At 39.8% G+C, this 20,975-nt stretch overlaps 1 protein-coding gene across 1 annotated transcript in view; it reads left to right on the top strand.

Annotated features, from left to right (window-relative positions):
• Positions 1-13,502, top strand: part of PLXDC2 (plexin domain containing 2) — a 457,639-nt gene extending 444,137 nt beyond the window's left edge. The window contains exon 15 of the mRNA XM_045874316.3: positions 3,583-13,502. Within this exon, the coding sequence (XP_045730272.1) occupies positions 3,583-3,699 (117 nt within the window). The 3' untranslated portion in view covers positions 3,700-13,502. The remainder of the gene's footprint in view (positions 1-3,582) is intronic.
• Positions 13,503-20,975: the final 7,473 nt, after the last annotated feature.

The raw sequence follows: 20,975 nt of genomic DNA, 5'->3' as shown, positions 1-20,975 counted from the left end.
TTTTCCTTAAGGATATGCAGTTAATTCAGAAAATAAGTTTGTACCATGTTAGGAAGCTTCACTTCCCAGCATTTTTGTACTTTCTATTTTGAGTACCTCTGTGATGAGCTCACAAAGTACATGATAAACATTATCAGTAATCCTCCAATCTTTCACCTAAGACAGAAAATTATTAATTAATAATTATGACTTACTAACAGAATACTAAAGTTGCTAGTTATATTTTTAAGACCGAAATAAAATTGGAACCATGTTCACAAATTTCACATGAGTCGTACACAAACCACTGAATTTTAAGAACCAATTTTTATAGTAAGGAGAATTAACTTTGGAAGTAAGTAGATCTCATTTTAAATCTTGGCTCTGCCATTTGCTAGCTTTATGGGTTTATGCAAAATATAAATGATTGACTTGTGCATTTTTAATGAGATTATATAAGTAAAGTGCCTAGTATAAAGCATGAAATACAGCTAAGAGCTTAATAAAATACAACTTTTACAAGAATCATCATCATCATTCTCATCAACTATGCTCCTTTTTATTTAAAACAAATGTTTAATTGGATAGATTTGACCTGTAACACTGTATAAATTTAAGTTGTACAGCATGTTACTTTGATACATTGATATAATAAGGTTGCAACATTATTATCACATTATATACTTATAGTACAATAGTACTGTCTATATTCAATATACTGTGATCTCTGTGGCTCAATACTCATTTCGGGTCTGTACCCTGAAACACCATGGTTTTATCCCTCCAGCCCCCATCTCCTGTTAACCACCATTTAATTGGTTTTTTTAACATGTTTGACCTTTGTAGATTCCATATATAAGTGCTATCATATAGTACTTGTCTTTCTCTGACTTATCTCGCTTAGCATAATATGCTCAAAGTCCAGCCATGTTGTTGCAAATGGCAGAATATCCTCCTTTTTCATGGCTGAGTAACATTCCATTGTGTGTATGTACAGCTTTTTTATCCATTTATCCATTGGTGGGCATTTGGGTTGTTTCCAAATCTTAGCTATTGTGAATAATGCTGTGTATAATGCTGTGATTAACATGGGGGAGTGCAAAGATCTCATCAAATTCCTGTTTTCATTTCCCTTGGGTATATGCCCAGAATTGGAATTGCTGGATCATATGGCAGATCTCATCAAATTCCTGTTTTCATTTCCCTTGGGTATATGCCCAGAATTGGAATTGCTGGATCATATGGCAGATCTATTTTTAACTTTTTGAAGAACCTCCATATGTTTTCCACAGTGACTGGACTAATCTACATTACCACCAGCAGTGGATAAGGCTTCCCTTTTCACCATATCCTCGCCAGCACCTGTTGTTCCTTATTTTCTTTCTTTTTATTTCTTTCTTTTTCTTTCTTTCTTCCTTTTTTCTTTCTTTCTTCTTTCTTTCAATTCAATTATCCAACATATAATGCATCATTAGTTTTTTTTAATTTTATTTTGTTATGTTATGTTAATCACCATACATTACACCATTAGTTTTTGATGTAGTGTTCCATGATTCATTGTTTGCATATAACACACAATACTCCATTCAGTATGTGCCCTCTTTAATACCCATCACCAGGCTAACCCATCCCCCCATCCCCTTCCCCTCTAGAACCCTCAGTTTGTTTCTCAGAGTCCATAGTCTCTCATGGTTCATCTCTCCCTCCGATTTCCCCCCCTTCATTTTTCCCTTCCGGCTATCTTCTTTTTTTTCTTTAACATATAACCCTTATTTTCTTGATGATAATCTGCACACCTTTTTAAGTCACTGACGGCACAGTGTCTTTATGTGCTGGGTTGTCAATTAGGGCTAGTTCCCAGGGCTGTACTTGCCAGCTGGATGGCAGGCGGGCCTTGGAAAGGTGGAGATTTGGCGCAAAGACTTAGTGGTGTTACTTGACTTAGAGAAGGACTAGGGCAGCTGTGCCTTCAAAAGCCCAACTGTGAAGTAACTGAAACCAAAGTGGGAGTTCTAAATAGTGAGCATGGTGGCATATTGGCATTTTTCCACCGACAGGAGTGATCATGAGTTATAGTGCTCAGCTCCCTAAAAATGCTCAGTGTATTTCCATTGATGATGATTTTTAGTTCCACCAAAGACACACTATTTGCTATTTAGCCCTCTCTTTGTTTTAACTTCTTTTCCTGGAAAATAAGGATAATTGAGTTTTTCAAATACACCATGGACTTAATCAGCTAATAAATATAAAACATTCTGACCACATAATGTTATACAGGCAGTAAATAATATTATTAATAGTCAGAATGTAATTGCTTCAATAGTATTTTTCTAGAAAGTAGAGCTCATACTCACTCCTTCCTGATGTGAAAACTCCTCTACACCCATTAATCATTGCCTGTGGGATGGAATTAGCAAATCTAGAAGGTTGCCAAATGCCAGTTTATCTACACTGATATTTAACATTTTTCACATTAAAATTCTTCCGATAGAAATAAATTTTGGACAGAAATAAACTTTCCTCAGTACTCATTGTCTCATATACTACAAAATTACAGAGACTCTGATAAATAAAGCAATACTTCTAGTGTTGCTGGGGCCATGAAAATGCATTTTCATATCAGTACTTCTATTTGTAAATCACAGGAGGTTTGTCTGATGGACAGAGTGCTGGGGAGAAGTGCGCTTCTTTTGTCAGAATAAATAACCTGTATTTTAGGACCAGTGTCTCCTTGTGCCATTATTTAGTTCATAGGCTGGAGATTGTCTCTGCCCTCTGATGTTTGATTCAGTTTTCAGGGCATGACATCTGTTAACTTTCAAGCCCAAAAAGTCCTGTATGGGAAGTCTCAGCCTAATACGTAATTTCTTAAGATAGTAAGTGATTTTTCTTTCAGTTTGCTTACTAAAAAGTCTAGTGCCTAATTTGAGACACGCTTCTAAGAACTGTGCAGAATTGTATGGCCTTACATTTTTGAGTGAATTAATAAATAAGATGAAATGATACTATTTTCTAGAGAAGAGGAAATGTCAGTGGCTATATATTCAGAAGACTTATTTTTTGCTAAATTCATTTTTTCCAAGTTAGACACTTATAGAATCTTTTAGACAAAAGTATGCAGAAGGCATAAACTGTGACTTTGAGAAGCTCTCACTCCCATGGGGCCACTATGGCAAACGGGCTGTCCCCTGAGAGGTGCTAATAATGCCATAATGAAGATGCAGGCATGGGGCTTTGAGCATGTGTAATTCCAACTGTGGTAGTAATGTGAGATAATGTATTACTAAATTTAACTCAGAAGTTACTCTAAAATATTTGGCAAATACTGGGGCCCCTGGTTAGCTCAGTGGGTTGGGCGTTGGACTCTTGGTTTCGGCTCAGATCGTGATCTCAGGGTTGTGGGATCCGGCCCCATGTCAGGCTCCGCGCTCAGCAAGGAGTCAGCTTGAGGATCTTCTCTCCCTCTCCCTCTGCCCCCGCCCCCCCGCCCCCTCTCCGCTGCTGACACGCTCTCTCTCCCAAACAAGTCGATGAAGGGAGATATATTTTTTTATGATATGACCATCACTCTGGGATTCATTATTTTTGCATTTTCTGTTTCAGAGACGCCCAAGCAGATGGCCTGCAATGAAGTTTCGAAGAGGCTCCGGTCATCCTGCCTACGCCGAAGTTGAACCAGTTGGAGAGAAAGAAGGTTTCATTGTATCAGAGCAGTGCTAAAATTTCTAGGACAGAACAGCACCAGTGCTGGCTTACAGGTGTTAAGACTAAAAATTTGCCTATACCTTTAAGACACACACACACACACACGTACGCACGCACGCATGCACACACACACACACACGAAGGAGCCCTAAGCTGCTGTAGCCTGAAGGAGATGAGATTTCTGGACAAGGCCAGCCCTGGAAGGGTAAAAGAAAAACTAAAACTCATCCAAGGTACCACTGACCATTGAACATACAATTCCCTAGTGGAATACCGTTTTATAGTTCACTCAGAGCATCTCCTGTGGACTTAGCAGAAGTATGACAAGATGACAGTGCAATTGGCTTAGGTGCAGGGTTGCAAAGGGATAGAGAACAAACAATAATAATAAAGCTTTAGTTCATGAGGGATCTACGCCTTTGGTTCGAATATTCTTCTCTGATGTCTCAAAGATAACTGTGTTCCAAAGCCTAAACCTTTTCTCTCAAAAGAGCAATGATGAATGTTTCAAGATTGCTAAGAAAAACAGCTCATGCAGGAGCAAAAAACAAACCTAAAATAAGAGGGTTTTCTCTCTTTCCACCAGACACGTGGCGAAAGGATTTTGTTTTTCTGGTCTAGATCCACTTGTTCCGACAAGTTCATTATTCTACAGAATGAATCTTTTATCTGTGCCTCCTTCTCCCTTGTTAATGAGTGTCCTTCCTATGGGCTGTGGCAGAATTGCCACACTCTTGGCTAAGGATTAGGAGAGAGGGAGAGGCAAAGGAGATTTCCGGTTCTCCTGCCTCGGAATAAAACACTTCATTTTTTTTTTTTTTTTAAGATACATTGCCTCCGTTTTCCCAACTATGAAATCCTATGAAGCCACAGTTGCTCTTGGCTGAAGGAAACAATACAAAGAGTCCCTTAATCGTTTTTGAAGCAAAAACATTAAGGGAGTCTAAACATACATGGGGGGAGGGTTTTGGGGTGGTTTTTTTTTTCCTTTTTACTTTGTGCTGTTTCAGTACTTAAGGCCCATGTCATTGTCAATTCCTGTCTAAGAAGCCATTCAAGTCAGCATATCCCTGGTGATAAAAAAGGATGAAAGAACCCTGCTGAATCATACAGTAATTTTCTTTAAAGCACATAGTAGTTACATAAATATATATATAAATATATTTTTGTTTATAACTAACACAAGGCAGGCTCTTGTGACTCAAAGAGTGCATTTGTCATCAAGACAAAACAAATGCGAGATGCATTACTGCATACTTCCATAGAGTTGTAAAATAATCCTTAATATTAGAATATTTTTATGTCCCTTAGCAAAAGTGGTTCAATCAGTCGCAGTGCTGATCATTTTCCTGCCTATTTGAGCCACTCTTTCATTCCTATCAACCCCTTCCCTCCCTGGCTAAAGAAAGCAGATGCAAAATGCTCCTTAAATGGATCTGTCATTTTGCCCCGTAATCACCATCCAGATTTCAAAACTTCTCCACGAATGAGGAAAGGAAAGGCATGGCTTGAGGAGGAAAGTGGTTAATACGTATACCGAGCTCCCAACATTTAAATTCAGGTCCTGTGTGTACAAGTTCATCAACATCTCGACGCATGAAACTGACATCCTGTGCCCAGATGCTGTAGATTCTCCTAGGGCACAGTGTCCAACATTTGCAGATTCAGGTATCAGGAAGCAGAGATGTCTTATAAGCAGCACTTTACTAACAGCTTGGCATCTGTACACAGTGTCTACATTGAACAACATCAGTCTACTAACAGAGTATCCTATGTTATCTTCACAGTTGTCTGACGTAAACTAGTACCGTCTTCAATCACGTATATTTTGCCTTACATTTTTAAATACCTGATGAGGTTAGTAATTTTTTCCTAACCTACTTAGTTAAAAATTGAAAAAAAAAAAAAAAAAACAAAACCTGACAAGCAAGGCGATTGAAGGATGTGATGACAATCTCTCTGCTATATCTGCATTCAGTTTATATGAAATATCCCAACTTATTTCTTGTGGAGTAGGTTTGGTCAGATTAGCAATAACCAAATGACTTGCCAATGTAACTGGTGCAACTGGTATTCTACAAAGACATAAGGAACACATAGACGATTCCTTTTAGGATAAGATGACGCTTCTCCCACTAGCTCTTGTGATAGGTGTGGCTTCCAATAGCAGTTGATTGACAGTTATATAAATCTTGTATATATATCCAACTCCTTACACAATTCTTTGAAGTCGTAATGTTGTCTTTCTTCCCTTCAGAGCTCATATTCCACTTTCTATTAAAAGAATTGACAATTCTGGAAACAAATGAACAAGACATAAAACTGAATTGTTCAGTGAACTAAAGCACCTAGTAATAGGGAAAACTTTTTGGAAGTGTGAGAACACTTCCTAACAAAAGTAGGAGTTAAAGGCGGTGAAAAGTTTCTGCTGTATATGAATCTTTTAGTGGTAAGGAGAAAGGCTGGCTAATCCCTTTTTTTTTTTCATGAAATTTTGACTCTATTTTATATTTCTGGTTTGTTGCTGGTGCCCATTTACTGCAAAGGAAGAGCAAACGTACACCATGTTTCTAGAAATTCAGAATGGGCATTGATGCTTTGGACTTTACATACATTATATATTAGAAGGGGTGCATCTGTACATTACTTAAATACTATGAACACAGTAGAGAGAGGATAACAATTTTAAAAATTAAGAACAGCAAAGAAACACATACAGACTTCTGAAGAAATCTGATAAATGGTGCTACAGAGGAAATAATATTTGGTGATTAGATAAAGGTATAAATGTCAAGAAAAATGTCTTAAGCCAACCAGATGGCATGGACCACAACGTTGGTTGTTTATGAAGTGTTTAGATTTCAAGATACACTAACAAACAGAAAACTAAAGATCAATAATAAAGTACAGTTTACTCCCATTATTATTTTAGTTTGAGATACCTAGAGCATTTGCTGATCTCTCTCACATGGAGCTTCTAGAGTTGTTCTGTCCAGTATCCTATCCACTAGCCAAATGGGGCTATTTAAATTTAAATTAATTAAAATTAAATTTAAAAAAACCCTCAGCTCTTCAATCACTAGACACATTTTGAATGCTCGATGGCCACATGTGGCTTGTTGGCTTCCATATTGGACAACAAAGAACATTGCCATCATTGCAGAAAATTCTTTTATACAGTGCTGTAGAGTAGAGGTCTTTCCTTTTAATTCCCTCTCCTTGAATAAAAAGGAGAAGGAAGAAAAAGAGAAGATTTCATAGTTCTTGGGCATATTTAAGTGTTTTTGATCTCAAAGAGGCAGCATGCTATAATGAAAAGAATACCAGCTGACACAGCTTTGAGTCTCCACTATGTTATCTTGGGAAAATCACTTTAACTTCCATGACTCTCAATTTACAGTTTTGGAAAATAAAAATATTTTTGTTCTGTCTCCGTTGTAAGGTTATTATTATGCAGATTGACTAAATGTAGAGATGTGCAGGCTTTTAAAACCTTACATCAATGTAACCCATATAAAGCACAGCCTTGGTCCAGTCTCAGCACAAATTTGCATTCAGATGAAGAAAAGTCCACCAATCCTAAAAGCATTCAAAGGCAAATCGATAAAAAATTTTCTTAAGAAAATGCCAAAGGAAAAATTGCTCAATTTTTCCCCATCTTAATATTTTCTCTTAGTATTTCCCCTCTGTCATGTCTCTCCCAACTTTGACTCCTCCCATGACAGAGTCCCTAGTGTGTGCTGCAATTAGTTCAGTTCCTTATTATGTCGAGTCACTGAGTCTCTCTAGTTTCTTGTGATTTCCCAGTTTACTCTTCACAGCAAAGGGAGGCCCAGGGGCTGAGCAGCAGGCTTCTCTTTAGAAGGAAATACCTCAAGCATAAATAATTTCAAATATTTATTGTATCCCTGTGACACAAACATAAGGGGCTGCCTTATTAAAATATAAAAATACATGGAACTCAGTTTCTGAACTGTAAAAATTTGCAAATGCAAATAAGAGGATGACTATTCTTTTAAATTATACTAATATGCAGATAATATATATTCTGATTAGTATAATTTATTAGTTTCTGGGGCCAAAAGTTCTTACATTATTACCTGTCCTGAAGGAGTGTCAACTTGGTTATGTCCTCTAGTGTCTGTTGCCCATTTGAGAAAAAGTTTTGCTAGAATCCATGCCTTGATTCAAGGAACTTTCCTTCCATGATAAGAAATTAATATTTAAATAAGACTAAGAAATCAATCCTGTTGTTACGGTTTCTTCCTCCTGTGAAATGTTATTTTGCTTGGCATTTCTTCAGGCATTTTTCAGATACTTTATTACAATGAGCTTTATTTAATTTAATTAATTAATTAATTAATTAATACTTTATTTAATTCCCAAAGATTGCTCTAGCTCTTACTTTCCCATCCCACACCATGTTTTGGCATCAGCATCCATATGCCAGAATCATGGCAGGTCATCTAACCCAAGCTCTTCATTTTACAGATCAGAAAATTGACTCCCGGAAAGATATGGTAATTTTCCCAGTGTCAGAATTGGGTCTTGAACTTAAAACTCCCAACTGGTAATTTCTGTTACCATTTTTCTTGCCTGCACCCTTTCATCAGCAGTTAAAGCCAACCCCAACCAAGCAGCTTAGAAGGCACAGTCCATCTGAAGGCTAACTGTATCTGTAGTATTGACTCTTCTTATAATATAGAACTTTGGACCGGTCTTCTTCTATATGTTCATAAGAATAGTACCATCTTTATGACAACCAGTGATTTCAAGTTCTAACCATTACAGTGTCTTTGGTTTTGCATGCCCCTCCCACCCCTACCTGGTGCCATCTGTCAGCAACACTATTTTTAGTCATTTAAGATTGTTCTACTTTGTTTCATTTCTTCCCAAATATATCTGAAAACTAAGAATCTTCATAGGTTATTTTCTTACAACATATATAATCACAAGTTTTATTTGCTTTTGAAACCATTTGAAAAAACCCCAGGAAGGTTTTTTGAGCAAATATTATGAGGTCTGTGGCATTACCTATTACCTTGTGTTTATAAAGCACTTTACATTTCGTGGGGCACTTTGACTCATCCCTTTTTTTGTTCACTCATTCAGCCACTCAGTTTACTTAAATATTTATTGAGCACCTACTGGAACCAAGTTCCTGTGCTGGATCTGTGGTATATAGTGATAAATACAAATAAGAGATCAGGCAGGTCGACTGATAATTGTAATATGATGGAATCCTCAAGTACAACTTTGCAAGGAGGTGGGATCAATATTACTCTATCCAATTTCCAGTTCCAATTGTTTATTAAACTTAGATAGAGAACTATCAAGTATTTGCCTAAAGAATGTTTCAGAAATATGATACATCATTGCACATCAGTGCTGTTTGCTCTATTTTAAATGGTTTGTAAATTTCATTCATGGGAACAAAAGTGACTCATCCAAAGTTGTCCCAGACCCAGAAGGACTTCCCAGATCACTTGGACTTTTTCGGACTAGATGTAACAGTTCACTTTCTTGTACCAATATTTTCTGAACATTCAACATCATAGTTTTAAGGTATTCCAGAAATACCAGTGTGTCAAAGAAGCATTTGCACTTTAGGTGTGTGTGGTTGTTATGTCACTTATTAGACTGCCTCAGGCTTTCTCAACCTCGGCACTGTTGACATTTGGGGTCCCCTAATTCTTTGTCAGAGGGTGAGGTGGAAATAGTCCCGTGCATTGTAGGACGTATATGGCAGCTTCCAGGCAGCTTCCATTGACTTTATACCAGCAGTGTTCACACACACACACACACACACACACACAGACTGTGACAACTGAAGATGTCTCCAAACATTGCCGAATGTCCCCGGATTGGGATTGGGAAAGCTACCGGATTATCTAACAAGCAAAATACATCAGAAGAAAAAAAGAAATGTTTCTCTTTCCCTTAAGCTTTATGATAGATAGGGTTTTTGTTTTTTATTTACAATAAGACTTGGAATCATAAACTCTATGAATTAGAAGGGACTAAAAAGTCACCGGTTCAATTACAACCCACCATCATCCTTATCTATTTCCCCATCTCTCCGTTTTACAAATTTATTGGGAGAAGATCAGAAGATTAATTATCTCCAGAAACTTGGAAATTGGCTGTTTCCTAGTGAGAGATAAGTCTGTTTGGTAATTGTGCTTTGCTGCTAGAATAGTAGCTGTTGTGATGTTAGCTTCAGAGTGGAGACTTGGGGTCATACAACTTCGGTATCACAGACTGCTCTGAGGAGTTTTCTTTTGGTCATTTGACACTTTTACAAGTCTTGGTCCTTCATCTTTGCCTTCAAAATATGCATGGAAGTTGAAATTTGGTACATCTAATCTTAAGTATATCTGGATGAGCTTTCTATTTCTGATATTCTGTTATTTTTATTTCTATATCTGATTTTTTTATTGCCCTTCTAGAAGGAAAGATGGACTGTCTCGAGAAACTGAGAATTGGAAATTTCCGAGTCGGGATATTTAAATCTGTCAAGCCAAAGTTCCTAATGATTTGATGTGCCTTGTGTCAGTTTTCCCATTGGGTCAGTGATTTCCTGTGGGTAACTGTGAATCAAGTCAGTCACACTTATTGGTGTGCACTTGTTACTGCACCACTTGGAAAACTTGGTGGATTTTTACAAAGACAACCCCTCAGGAATATTCCTAGAAATAACAACAAACCCCCAGCTGGAATATCAGGCGTCCCCTTGATTCCTTTGCTAACACACCAACCCAGATTTTGGGAGCATTCATAACCATTTATTACAAATCGCTACTATGGTGACACAATTGAAAGCCTTGATTACAAAACCCAAGGCTATAGAATATTGAGGAGCTCACACAGAGTGAGCTCTCGCAAAATAACCCAGAAACCAGAAAGCTTCAGCCGAAGAGACCCTCAAGTATATCTCCTCTATCACAGTCCATCGGACAGTTTGATGTTACATAACATTTTGATTAAGCTGATCTTCTAATTTCAGCTGAAATTGGAATGCATCTGCCTGATTATTACCTGACATAACTTTTAAACCATCCACTGCCTACCGCTCTCATGGTGATGATTGCAAAGAAGTAAGATGGTAATTTTTGTAAGATGGTAATTATCCAAGTAAAATCACATAATTTCTTGAATCACTTCTCCCTGACACATTTATGAAGTACATCATCATTGGCTTCTCAATAGCACATTTATTATGAATGACCAAATTATGTCTAGAGAAATAGATGCTCAAAACTTGTTATTATAAGTGAATTTCCAGATCACTGTTGACACTAAAAGATTCTGTGACTTTAAATCCAGAATAAAAGGCTGGGTGGGGGGGGAATAATTTAAATCATATGCTGCTCCTCATCTTTTTCTATTTTCTAAAATTTACTAACATTTGAGGATTACTAAAAAAAAATCTAATGGAATAAAGCAAAAAATTTTAAGTTGGCAGATAGTGATATATTTATTTTGATTCTGGTTGAAAATTTCAGTGACTTCTCTCATTCCCACTGGCGTGTTATTTTTTTAAAAGAATCTCTCTTTTCCCTAGCATTACAAAAACTATATATTCATGACCAAAATGTTACTTATTGATCATGCAGCTATAAACCTTTGTGCCTGTTGCATAGATACATAGTATGAAATTCATTTTAGAGGTTTGCTATGTGGGGAGAGGTATAAACATAGTAGTGGGTGGGTGGATACGATTCACGGAAAAATTGAAATACACAAAATTCGAGCAGAATTTTCATCTTCTTCAGAGCAATGTACAGATCAATAGGAGATGAAGATCAGCTCAAAATTAGGTCATTCAGACATTCAGACACTGAGGCACAGATCCTGCAAGTTATCCTAGGAAACAGGTGATATACAGAAAGTCAAGGATGTCCCCAATTAATTTAAAACTCAACCATTATCCACCTGTACTTCTCCTATGGCACAATCCTAAAATGATGAAGGCTCAGGAGGGGCCTTCCTGCTCCAGGAAATTGGGTTCCTTATGGTCAAATAAGGACCAAAAAGAGGCTTTTCCATTTATCTCCTTCTGACTTATAAGGCATGTGCTTTTGTCCCCTTGTGCCAGAGACCATGAGACAGCCAACCACACAGAGGAAATAAAATACAATAAAGAGAAAATAAATTTTCCTGAGGAAACGAGAAGAAAGGGTACTTTCAACTGTGGACCCATAGCTGAATCTCTGTGAAGTTCGACCATCTCGGGACCAGATTCATGTACTATTATCTAGACACATGGTCAAGTCCAAGCAACCGTTTTTAAGGTGGTTTGAACAAAAACATGCTCAGATTGTCATATTTATAGCAGAGAAATAAAACCCCACATTCAGTGTCCTCCACCAGGCTACTCGGAAAAATACCATCAAAGTGAAGTCAGAGCTTTCCTTGCTGAGACCTATTAAAATCATTTCAGGGAAATTAATTAATGTTCTTTAGACACAGACATTTTGTGTACATTATAGCGAAATCTCAGAGCCCTAGCTGAGAAGGGGAAAGTCTTTTCATAGGCTGATCAAAACAAATCTCTCATTTGCCTCATTTGAGGCGTTTGGACCGTGCCTGGGAAGTACATTATTTTCAGGGGGGAAAAAGAGACAGCCTTTTTTGCATGCCAGCTGGGATCACGGGGACTTCCAATGCCAGGAATTTACTACTGTTTCTGGTAATTCTGCTTGTAGCCCTCTGCAATGTCCAAGTGTGAAAAGAGAAGAAGCTGGGCACCCGCGGGGCTGTCTGTGTTTTATGCCAGTTGCACCAGCACACAGAATATTTGTAAATGCATTTCAAAGTGGGTATAATTGTACCCTTTGTCAGAATCACAAAGCTCACTGCAGTGTTCCTGAAAGAGAACACTGCGGGGAGAATCTGACCCTCTAAACCCAGTCAACCCCCTACAAAAGGAAAAGACTGTGTGGGTGAGCACAGCACATTGCAACTTTGTTTCTCACTGTTTTTCCAAAGCCCTGTACTCACATCTAGGATGTGTCTTTCAGGTGAAGGTGAATTTTGCAGAGGTTTTCCAAAACTTCGCTTTAATCCAGGGTTTGGAAAACTGAGCCCTTGAAATTTACTCCAGTCTCTGGGCATCATTCATATTTCCTCTGCTGTGTCAGTGAGACATTCTGAGCCCTACATTCTTCCACGACCAAATAACCTACACATACTTCCCGATGACCTCACGCTTGACGTACCTGAACCTGCAAATGTAAGAATGATTGTACATGAATTTGCACTATTGGTGTCTAGTAGCAGACGAGGGGTAACCTTTACTGAAACCGACGGTTTAAATTCAAGAATTCAGATGCTATGTACTTCTGCAAGCTTCCTGATTATTTTCACTGTAAGATTAAGTATCTAAGTTTGAATGTATTTCCCTTACAGTTCATTCATTTGCCATCTCTTTTACCTGGGGATCGTTATGATTGCAATAAGTCATTAAAGTTTTCCTCACACAGCTACTTAAACCAAGTTTTTCTGCAACTCTAGCTCTGCTTACAGTAGGTGGGAAATCTTCATTTTTTTTTCCCTAGTAAAAATGTTGTAAGAAAGCCAGTGTATCGACTGCCATGGTGACACAGTTCATCCTAAAAGGTCTGGAAGCTGGTGGTGACCAAATGTTATCTGTGTTGTCTCTGCTGATTGCTATTTTCAGAATTAAATCCTGTTTTTCACTTCCGGTTGGAGTCAACGAATTGGGGATGGAAGAAGGGGGGAAGGGAAGAGTTTGTGTAATACCACTGTCATATTTGACTACATATTAAAAACAATAAATGATCGTTTTGTTTTAATTTCTTAAATATTTTATCCTGGTCTTTCAGTGTACTTCTGTTTCCTTCCCACTGTTAGTTTTGAAACATTTTACTTATTATGGAAGAAAAACGTGCAGCATGCAGAGCCGCGGGCTAACAACATGGTAGAAAACCCTCTTGCTTTTAAACCTGTCCTGATTCCACCTAGAGCGAGCTGGAGAAAAGGAAGGACCTAGAATGTCACAATGTGCAGCTGGGTGGAGGCTTGGCTCCTGCCCCCGACCCTCAAAGCACAGAGGCCCTGGTTGAGTTCTAGATCAGGGGATCAGGCAGGTGGGACTTAGCCGCTGGTTGAACTCTTAGTACTAGAATCAGTCAAGGTGCTTCCATTCAGCTCTTGCCTTTGTCGCTAGTATTCCATCCCCCTTGTTCCAAACTGGAAATGATGGTACCTATTTCTCCAGGGGCTTTGGGATGTGTCCCTCAGCTAATGTATGTACAACATCTGAAGAGAAATGTTCTGAATTCCAAAGATCCTTTCCCTGTTTCCTCATCCACCACTCCTGAACCACCCTTTGCACAATCCCAGGAATGCACCAGCCTGAACCCAGGACCAGGAAGCAAATGCTGGAAGCTGCTGTGGGGGATCCCAGTCAGTGGCATTTCTCAAGCCACTATATGGCTTGATTTTTCAAGTCTTACCTCTGTATGGATCTTTTGGACTGTACTGATGAAGCTTTGATAACATGGAGTAAATTCAGAACTGCAGTTTTAAATGGTGTGAATTGTCCATAGGATGCCAAAAGGGAAAAATTATTCGTGGAAATCATGCAACTTGCCCTAGCAAGAAAAAAACATCTAAGCCAGTGTTTATGTGTGCCATTTCCTTAAATAAAAAGTGAAAATGTTAAAGAAAAAAATGCTCATGACAATCACTCAGCTTTTAAATTAGCTGTAGATATATGTCTCTTATAACTTTGGAGAGCAGGTGTTCTCCTCACAGATCCCTATTCCAAACCACTCTTTTCAGAATCCGAGCCTTCTGACAGGCAGTTGGGAAATTTTCCCCCTCAGTTGATCTTAACAAATGTTTAATGTCTAATCTGTGCTAGGCAGTGTGCTTGATTCCAGAGCTACCAAAACAAAGCAAAACAAAAAAACAACGTCCCTGCTTTCAGTTAGCCCACAGCCTAGTGGGGGAGGCAAACATTTAAACAAATATGGCAAATCAAGTATTATAGGTCCCCGGATAGAACTATTTATGTGGTACACTGCAGTCCCAGAGCGGGGAGAGTTTATTATGGATCAAAGAGGTCAGGAGAGCTTCCATAGAGCAAGTGACATCTGAACTTGGTCCAGAAAACGGAGTAGGCTTTCACCAGGGGACAGCACGGGGATACCAGGGAGAGGGTGGCTGTGAGCAAACAGCCGGGCCGGGGCAGGGAGGAGGCTGGAGAGAAGGGAGAGGCCAGAGCATTAAAGCCCTCAATGACGTCCATAGGACCTCACAGTGTATCTTCAAAGCCATAAGTGCACTTGAAAGTTTTGAGGTAGAGGAGCCATATAATCCCACTCTTCTAGAAAGATCACCCTAAAGGCGAAGTGATGGGTGAATTGCACGGGAGAAAGCAGAGAGACCATTCTGGAAACAACTGCTTAGGTCTGGCAACTGTTCCATGACTATAATTCTTTCTTAGTTTCCAGATCTTAGCTTCCATGTCTTTGGTCATCTCCCAAGCCCATCAGCAAGTGTGAAATGCCCACTTCCCCTGCAGCCACCCCTTCCAGCAAATTATACATTCCCGTTCTATTTCCCAAGGAAATAGCACAACACCATCTGATACGCTTTCACGTGAAATCAGCGGCACCTGCCTGGTTGTACCCAACTCTTCCAACAACAAGAACACCCTTCTCCATCTTCTAAAAGTCCCAGGAAACCCAGACAACCAAGACTGCCTGAGGTAGAGGTTAAATTTCCTCAGGGATGAGGATAACATGGGAAAAGGACAGATATCGTCAATTTCCTTATGGTCAAGATAGACTTAATTATTAATTCAAGTATTTGAGGTTTGAATTTAAGGTGTTGTCCCTGAAATAAATGAGCAAATGATTTTTTATAAAGATTTATTTATTTATTTGAGATAGAGCATATTGCGGGGAGGGGCAGAGGGAGAGGGAGAGAGAATCTCAAGCAGACTCTGCACTGAGTGCAGAGCCCAACGTGGGGCTCGATCTCACGACCCCACGATCATGACAAGAGTCAGATGTTTGACTGAACCACTCAGGTGCCCCCAAATGATATTTTTAACATTAATAGTTAACCCATGGAGTTATCCTTAGAATTAATGAATTAGTAAATGCTCGGTCAGGACTATCCGTGGTTATTAGGAAGCTCAGCAAATCCAAATTACAGAAAGGAATTGGAAAGATCAAATGATTTCAGAGGCCAGTGGGGATCCGAGGCATGATGAAGCTTCCAGCATGGTTACAGTCCAATGTCAGGAAAGGGCAGAACTAGATCTCAGATCCAGTGGGGAAGCAATCGGTCAAAATGGACCAAAACTAAAGACAAAGCCTCAGAGATTTGAAGCAGTTCATAGCAAGACGATTTCAATGCAAACTGCCTCTGCATAATTTGAGAGTCCATGGAGTATTTCAGAGCTGTCCAAGGAAGCAGATAAATACCTGATTTAGTCATCGGGGAAACTATGAAGATGTCCATCATAAAGGAGGTTCTGCGTTTAGAGACCTTGGCTTTCCAGCTTAAGTGTGTTCTCAATACAGGAGAGAGGAGCTTGGGCCTTGGAGATGTAAGGAGCTGGTGGAACAGAAGCCAACAGTTTTGGGATACTCCCGTATGCCTCCCTTTACAGGTAACCACATTTCACACATGCACCCTACTACCCGGGGGCTTAGCACGAATACAAGAAGGTCAGATGAGAGTGCAGGGTAGAGAAAAGATAGAATTTCTGACTGGAAACCATTGCCTTAGCTGGTTCTGATTACCCCGATCCAGACATTCAGAAATGTCATCTACTCTTCTGCTTCTTCAAGTCTAAATGAAGGGCCATTATGGTTTTTGGAAATTTCAAAAACGTAATGGAAATTTCAAAAACGTGTCCAAGAGAGAAAACCAAGGAGAATCCCACAGAGTCTGCAAATCTAGGCCTTGTAGGCACCCCACCCCACCCCCAGGAATGGGTTTTTCTTTTCCGTGCGTTGTTATTACTTTAAAGTCACAGGAAATGTGCTTCGCCTCCCAGAGTCAATATACTTCACAAAGGTCAGCATCTCTTGATAAATGTTAATTGACCCTTTTTAATGTGCATTGCTCTTAATAGCTGCAACAAACTTTACTTGCAGCCTTTGAACTTCTACCAGATATTCTCCTGACATTTTTCCTGGTGAACTTTACAACCATTTTCGAGTTGCAGAATAACATTGGGCTTTTTCTCCCCGGATTTCTTTTTACAATTGCAATTTAGATTTCTTTCCCAAAGGATTCAATGTGGTGCAAGCCTTGGTAGAATGTGAAGCGAATCTCTCCTGCTGCATTTTGGTTGTAAGCCTAGAGGATGGGATGCATAAATTATTTTAAATGCCATAGAACCTTGCATCTTATTTCTTTCTCCAATGTTTTAAATCTGCATCAGGATGCCTTGAAGCGAGATACTGAACATGCAAGAACACATCACCAGAAAGACAAATGGCGACTTACAAAAAGGGAACCATCCCTTTCATAAAATGGTGTTCTTTGGAATTTAATTAGATGTCGTTTTCTTGAAGAAAGGTATGTTACTTGAACAAAACCAGCTTTCAGTGGGTTAAAGAGTAGTAAGGCGAAGAAGGAAGGAGCACAGCTGTTAGAACAGTGGTAACAAGAGCTTGGATCTGGCAGGAGACTCCCCAGCGGACCATACACAGTAAACTGGGAGAGAGGGTGTGCATGGAGGGAGGGGGCAGCCACGTGGACTTTCCTGTGTTTTACTTTATGTCCTGATATGAAGCTTTATTGAGGCACTGGGGTGGGAGTTCACTTACTTCAGACAGACTGCTTCAGTCAGTTTGATTTCCTTGACATAAAACCACAACTGATAAGTGACCTCACAGTCACTGCTCAGAGGCATGAAAACATTCAGTCCCTGCTAAGACAGGAAGGAAGGTCCGGTGGTGACTGCTTTTTGAAACCCTTCTGATAAATGTCAAACCAGGGTCCCCGTATCATCAAGACCTCACTGAGGAGCATCTGCTCTTGGGTTTACATATGTCAGTTTCCTGAGACAAGTCTTTTCTCTGCGCCAGTAATATGAGATCTCAGGTCCGCGGATACCTGTCCATGTAGCAATTAAGGGGACAAGCTCTGTGACATCACACGACTGACCTCTCGGGGCCAGATTTCTTCATCTATAAAGGGAGGATTAAAATAGTACTGACTTCCTAAGATTACTGGAACAAATAAATGACCTAAAATATTTTGCTTTGTGTTATGCCATAACACTCAACAAAACTTAGTTGTTATCATTGTTGCTTATGAAAGATGCATTGATTTTGTCCCCAAAATGCTGCCTTAGTCCTTAAGGAGATAAACTTAAGACAAAAAAAAAAAAAAGTAGAGAGGAACAATTACCTGGGAAAAAAGACTGGGAAATAAGCCTTTCAAATTGCATGGGAGGAAAACGACTTGCCTTGGAGTCTTCTTACTCATCCTCCCTGAAAGTCTCATTTCTCCCCACATCTAGGGCAGTCTCTTCAGTTTCCTGTTCCAAGAGACTTACCAGAGTGAAAAGGAGGGAGCTTTCAGTCTGAGTGAGGAAAAATAAAATATTAAATAGCAAAATACAATGATAAGCCTAGAGGAAGACCATTTGGTTATAACATTTAAAAAGTTACCTGCCTTTTTAAAAATGTATTCATTTGCTTATTTACAATTTTACAGAAAAATCAGGACCTCTGAGTGTTATTCAAAGAACTATTTTTATATGTCTGCTTCTAAGCAAAATGAGGAACATATTTCCAACATATCTCAAGGTAGCTTTAAATGTAATTCATAAGATGTAACACATTTTAAGCTTGTGCAAACCTGCTTTATACTGATAGACTAAGGCACAGATTCCAGCCCCTGTTTCTACCCACAGAACACCAAATGTGTGGTTGATTGGCTTGTTTCCCACACCAACCAATTCTTCAACTTTCTGGACACCAACTGAGTGTCCTATAATTCAACTCAGTCCTGACACTAACTGCCTGGCGTTAGTGCAGACCCCGAAGGTTAAGGGCTCAGTCCCACCAGACTGTTCACACATCAGACACCAATAGAAAATCCTGAACCACCCAAACTTCTGACAGACCAACTATAAATCAGGGATTCCTACAACCCCCTCCTTGGGTTCGATAATTTGCTAAAGTGGTCCCAGAACTCAGGGAAAGTGGACTACTTACTATTACCAGTTTATCATGGAGGATACATCTCAGAAATAGCCAGTGGAAGAGATACATAGGGTAAGGTATGGGGCTTCCACGCCCTCTCTGGGTATACCACCCTCCCAAGCATTTTGAAGTGCTCACTAACCTAGCAGCTCCTGAACCCCATTATTTAGGAGTTCTCATGGAGATTCCATTACAATAGGCACCATCAATTAAATCATTCGCCATCGGTGATTAACTTAATTTCAGGCCCCTCTCCCCTCTCTGGAGACCAGGGGTGGTGTTGAAAGTTCCAACTTTCTTATCCTGCCTTGGTCTTTCTGGTGACTGGCCCCCATCCTGAAGCTATCAAAGGGTCCACTAAGAGTCTCCTCCTTAGAACAAAAGACACCCCATATCATTCTTATCACTCAGGAAATGCGAAAGGATTTAGGAGCTCGGTGCCAGGAAACAGGGACAAAGACCAAATGTATATTTCTTGTCGTTCTTCTCAGCCCTAGTGAGTCAGAAACCCTTGCCAATCCTCTCTTCCCCTTCTGCGACACGAGTCTCCCACTTGCCACAACAAGAATCTTTCTGCACAAAGATGGCCATTGCTCAGGAAGCTCCTCACAGCAGATGTCTCTTTGTAATGTGATAGTAGACCCACCTGGGTATAGCAAACAAAACACTTTCAACAGCACACCCTCACACTGAAGAACTGGATTTCCATTTGCAGTGTATTTTGTTTTGAGGATTTATCCAATGGATATTTACTGATCACCCCTCCAAGAGCCATGTACTATTTTGTGTGCTGGAAATTCAGCAATGTATTTGTTTTACAAATACTCACATACTGTTTTTCTTGTGCCAGGCAGCAATCTAAGCATCTTACAAATATTAAATTATTGAGTTATTATCTTGGGCAGGTGCTCTTACTATTCTCATGTGCTAGAGGCTGAATGTCTATGTTCCCTCAAAAATCACGGGTTGGGGCGCCTGGGTGGCTCAGTTGGTTAAGGGACTGCCTTCAGCTCAGGTCATGATCCTGGAGTCCCTGGATCGAGTCCCTGGATCAAGTCCCGCATCGGACTCCCTGCTCGGCAGGGGGTCTGCTTCTCCCTCAGCCCTTCACCCCGCTTGTGCTCTCTCATGCTCTCTCTCCCTCTCAAATAAATAAATAAATAAAATCTTAAAAAAAAAAAAAAAAGAGAGAGACCTGAGAGAGCTCCCCTGCCACTCCCGCCATGTGATGACAGAACCAGAAAACAGCCATCTGTGAGCAGGGGAGGAACGTTCTCACCGGACACCAAATCTGTTGGCACCTTGATCTAGGACTTCCCAGCCTCCAGAACTGTGAGAAATAAATGTTTGTTTGTAAGCCACCAATCTACAGCAGTTAAGATACCGTGTTACAGAAGGGGAAGTGGAGGGACTTAGTGGTTGATCAATCACCCAGTCAGCAGTCACCCAGCAAGTAAGAGGCAGAGACCAGATGCATCCCTGGGTGCTGTGCTCTTGGCCACTACTCTTGGGCTGCCTTTGAGACGGAAGAAAGCAACAGAAATCCCTTGCCCTTATGTGTTTACATTCTAGGGGGGCCAGACAGACAATAAAACAATATCTAGATAATCCTCAATGTAAAAAGTTAGAAAATAAATGCTAAGTGGAAAAATACAACTGAGAAAGGAGATCACAGATGTTAGAGAAGTGAGTTCTCACTTTAAGTAGACATTCAGGAAAGGTAACGTTTGAGTCACGACCTGGGAGTATTTCAAAGGGAACATCAAGTACAAAGGCCACATGGCGGAAACATTCCTGGCGTGTTCAAGAAATGGCAAACATGTCAGAATGGCTTGTGAAGAGTGAGTTAGGCAGAGAGTCAGAGAGAAAAAGGTCAGAGAGAAGATAAGGCCAGTATGATCCCAAGTGAAAGGTGAAACCAAGGGAGAGTCCTGAGCAGTTGTGCGACAAGAGCTGACCTCCAACAGAAAATTACCTGGCTTCCGATGGGACCAGATAGCAGGTAGATTCAGTCATCCAGGTGAGAAGTAACGAACGTGACTTGGGCTGGGGTGGATGTTCTATGAGATTGAAAGGTTTTGTGAT

This window comes from Mirounga angustirostris, unplaced genomic scaffold (assembly GCF_029215605.1).
Source record: "Mirounga angustirostris isolate CCGP_5_RB_7025 unplaced genomic scaffold, mMirAng1.0.hap1 SCAF_5, whole genome shotgun sequence".
NCBI classification, from domain to species: domain Eukaryota; kingdom Metazoa; phylum Chordata; class Mammalia; order Carnivora; family Phocidae; genus Mirounga; species Mirounga angustirostris.
The sequence above is the reverse complement of the archived record's forward strand: the minus strand, read 5'-3'. Positions and strand labels throughout refer to the sequence as shown.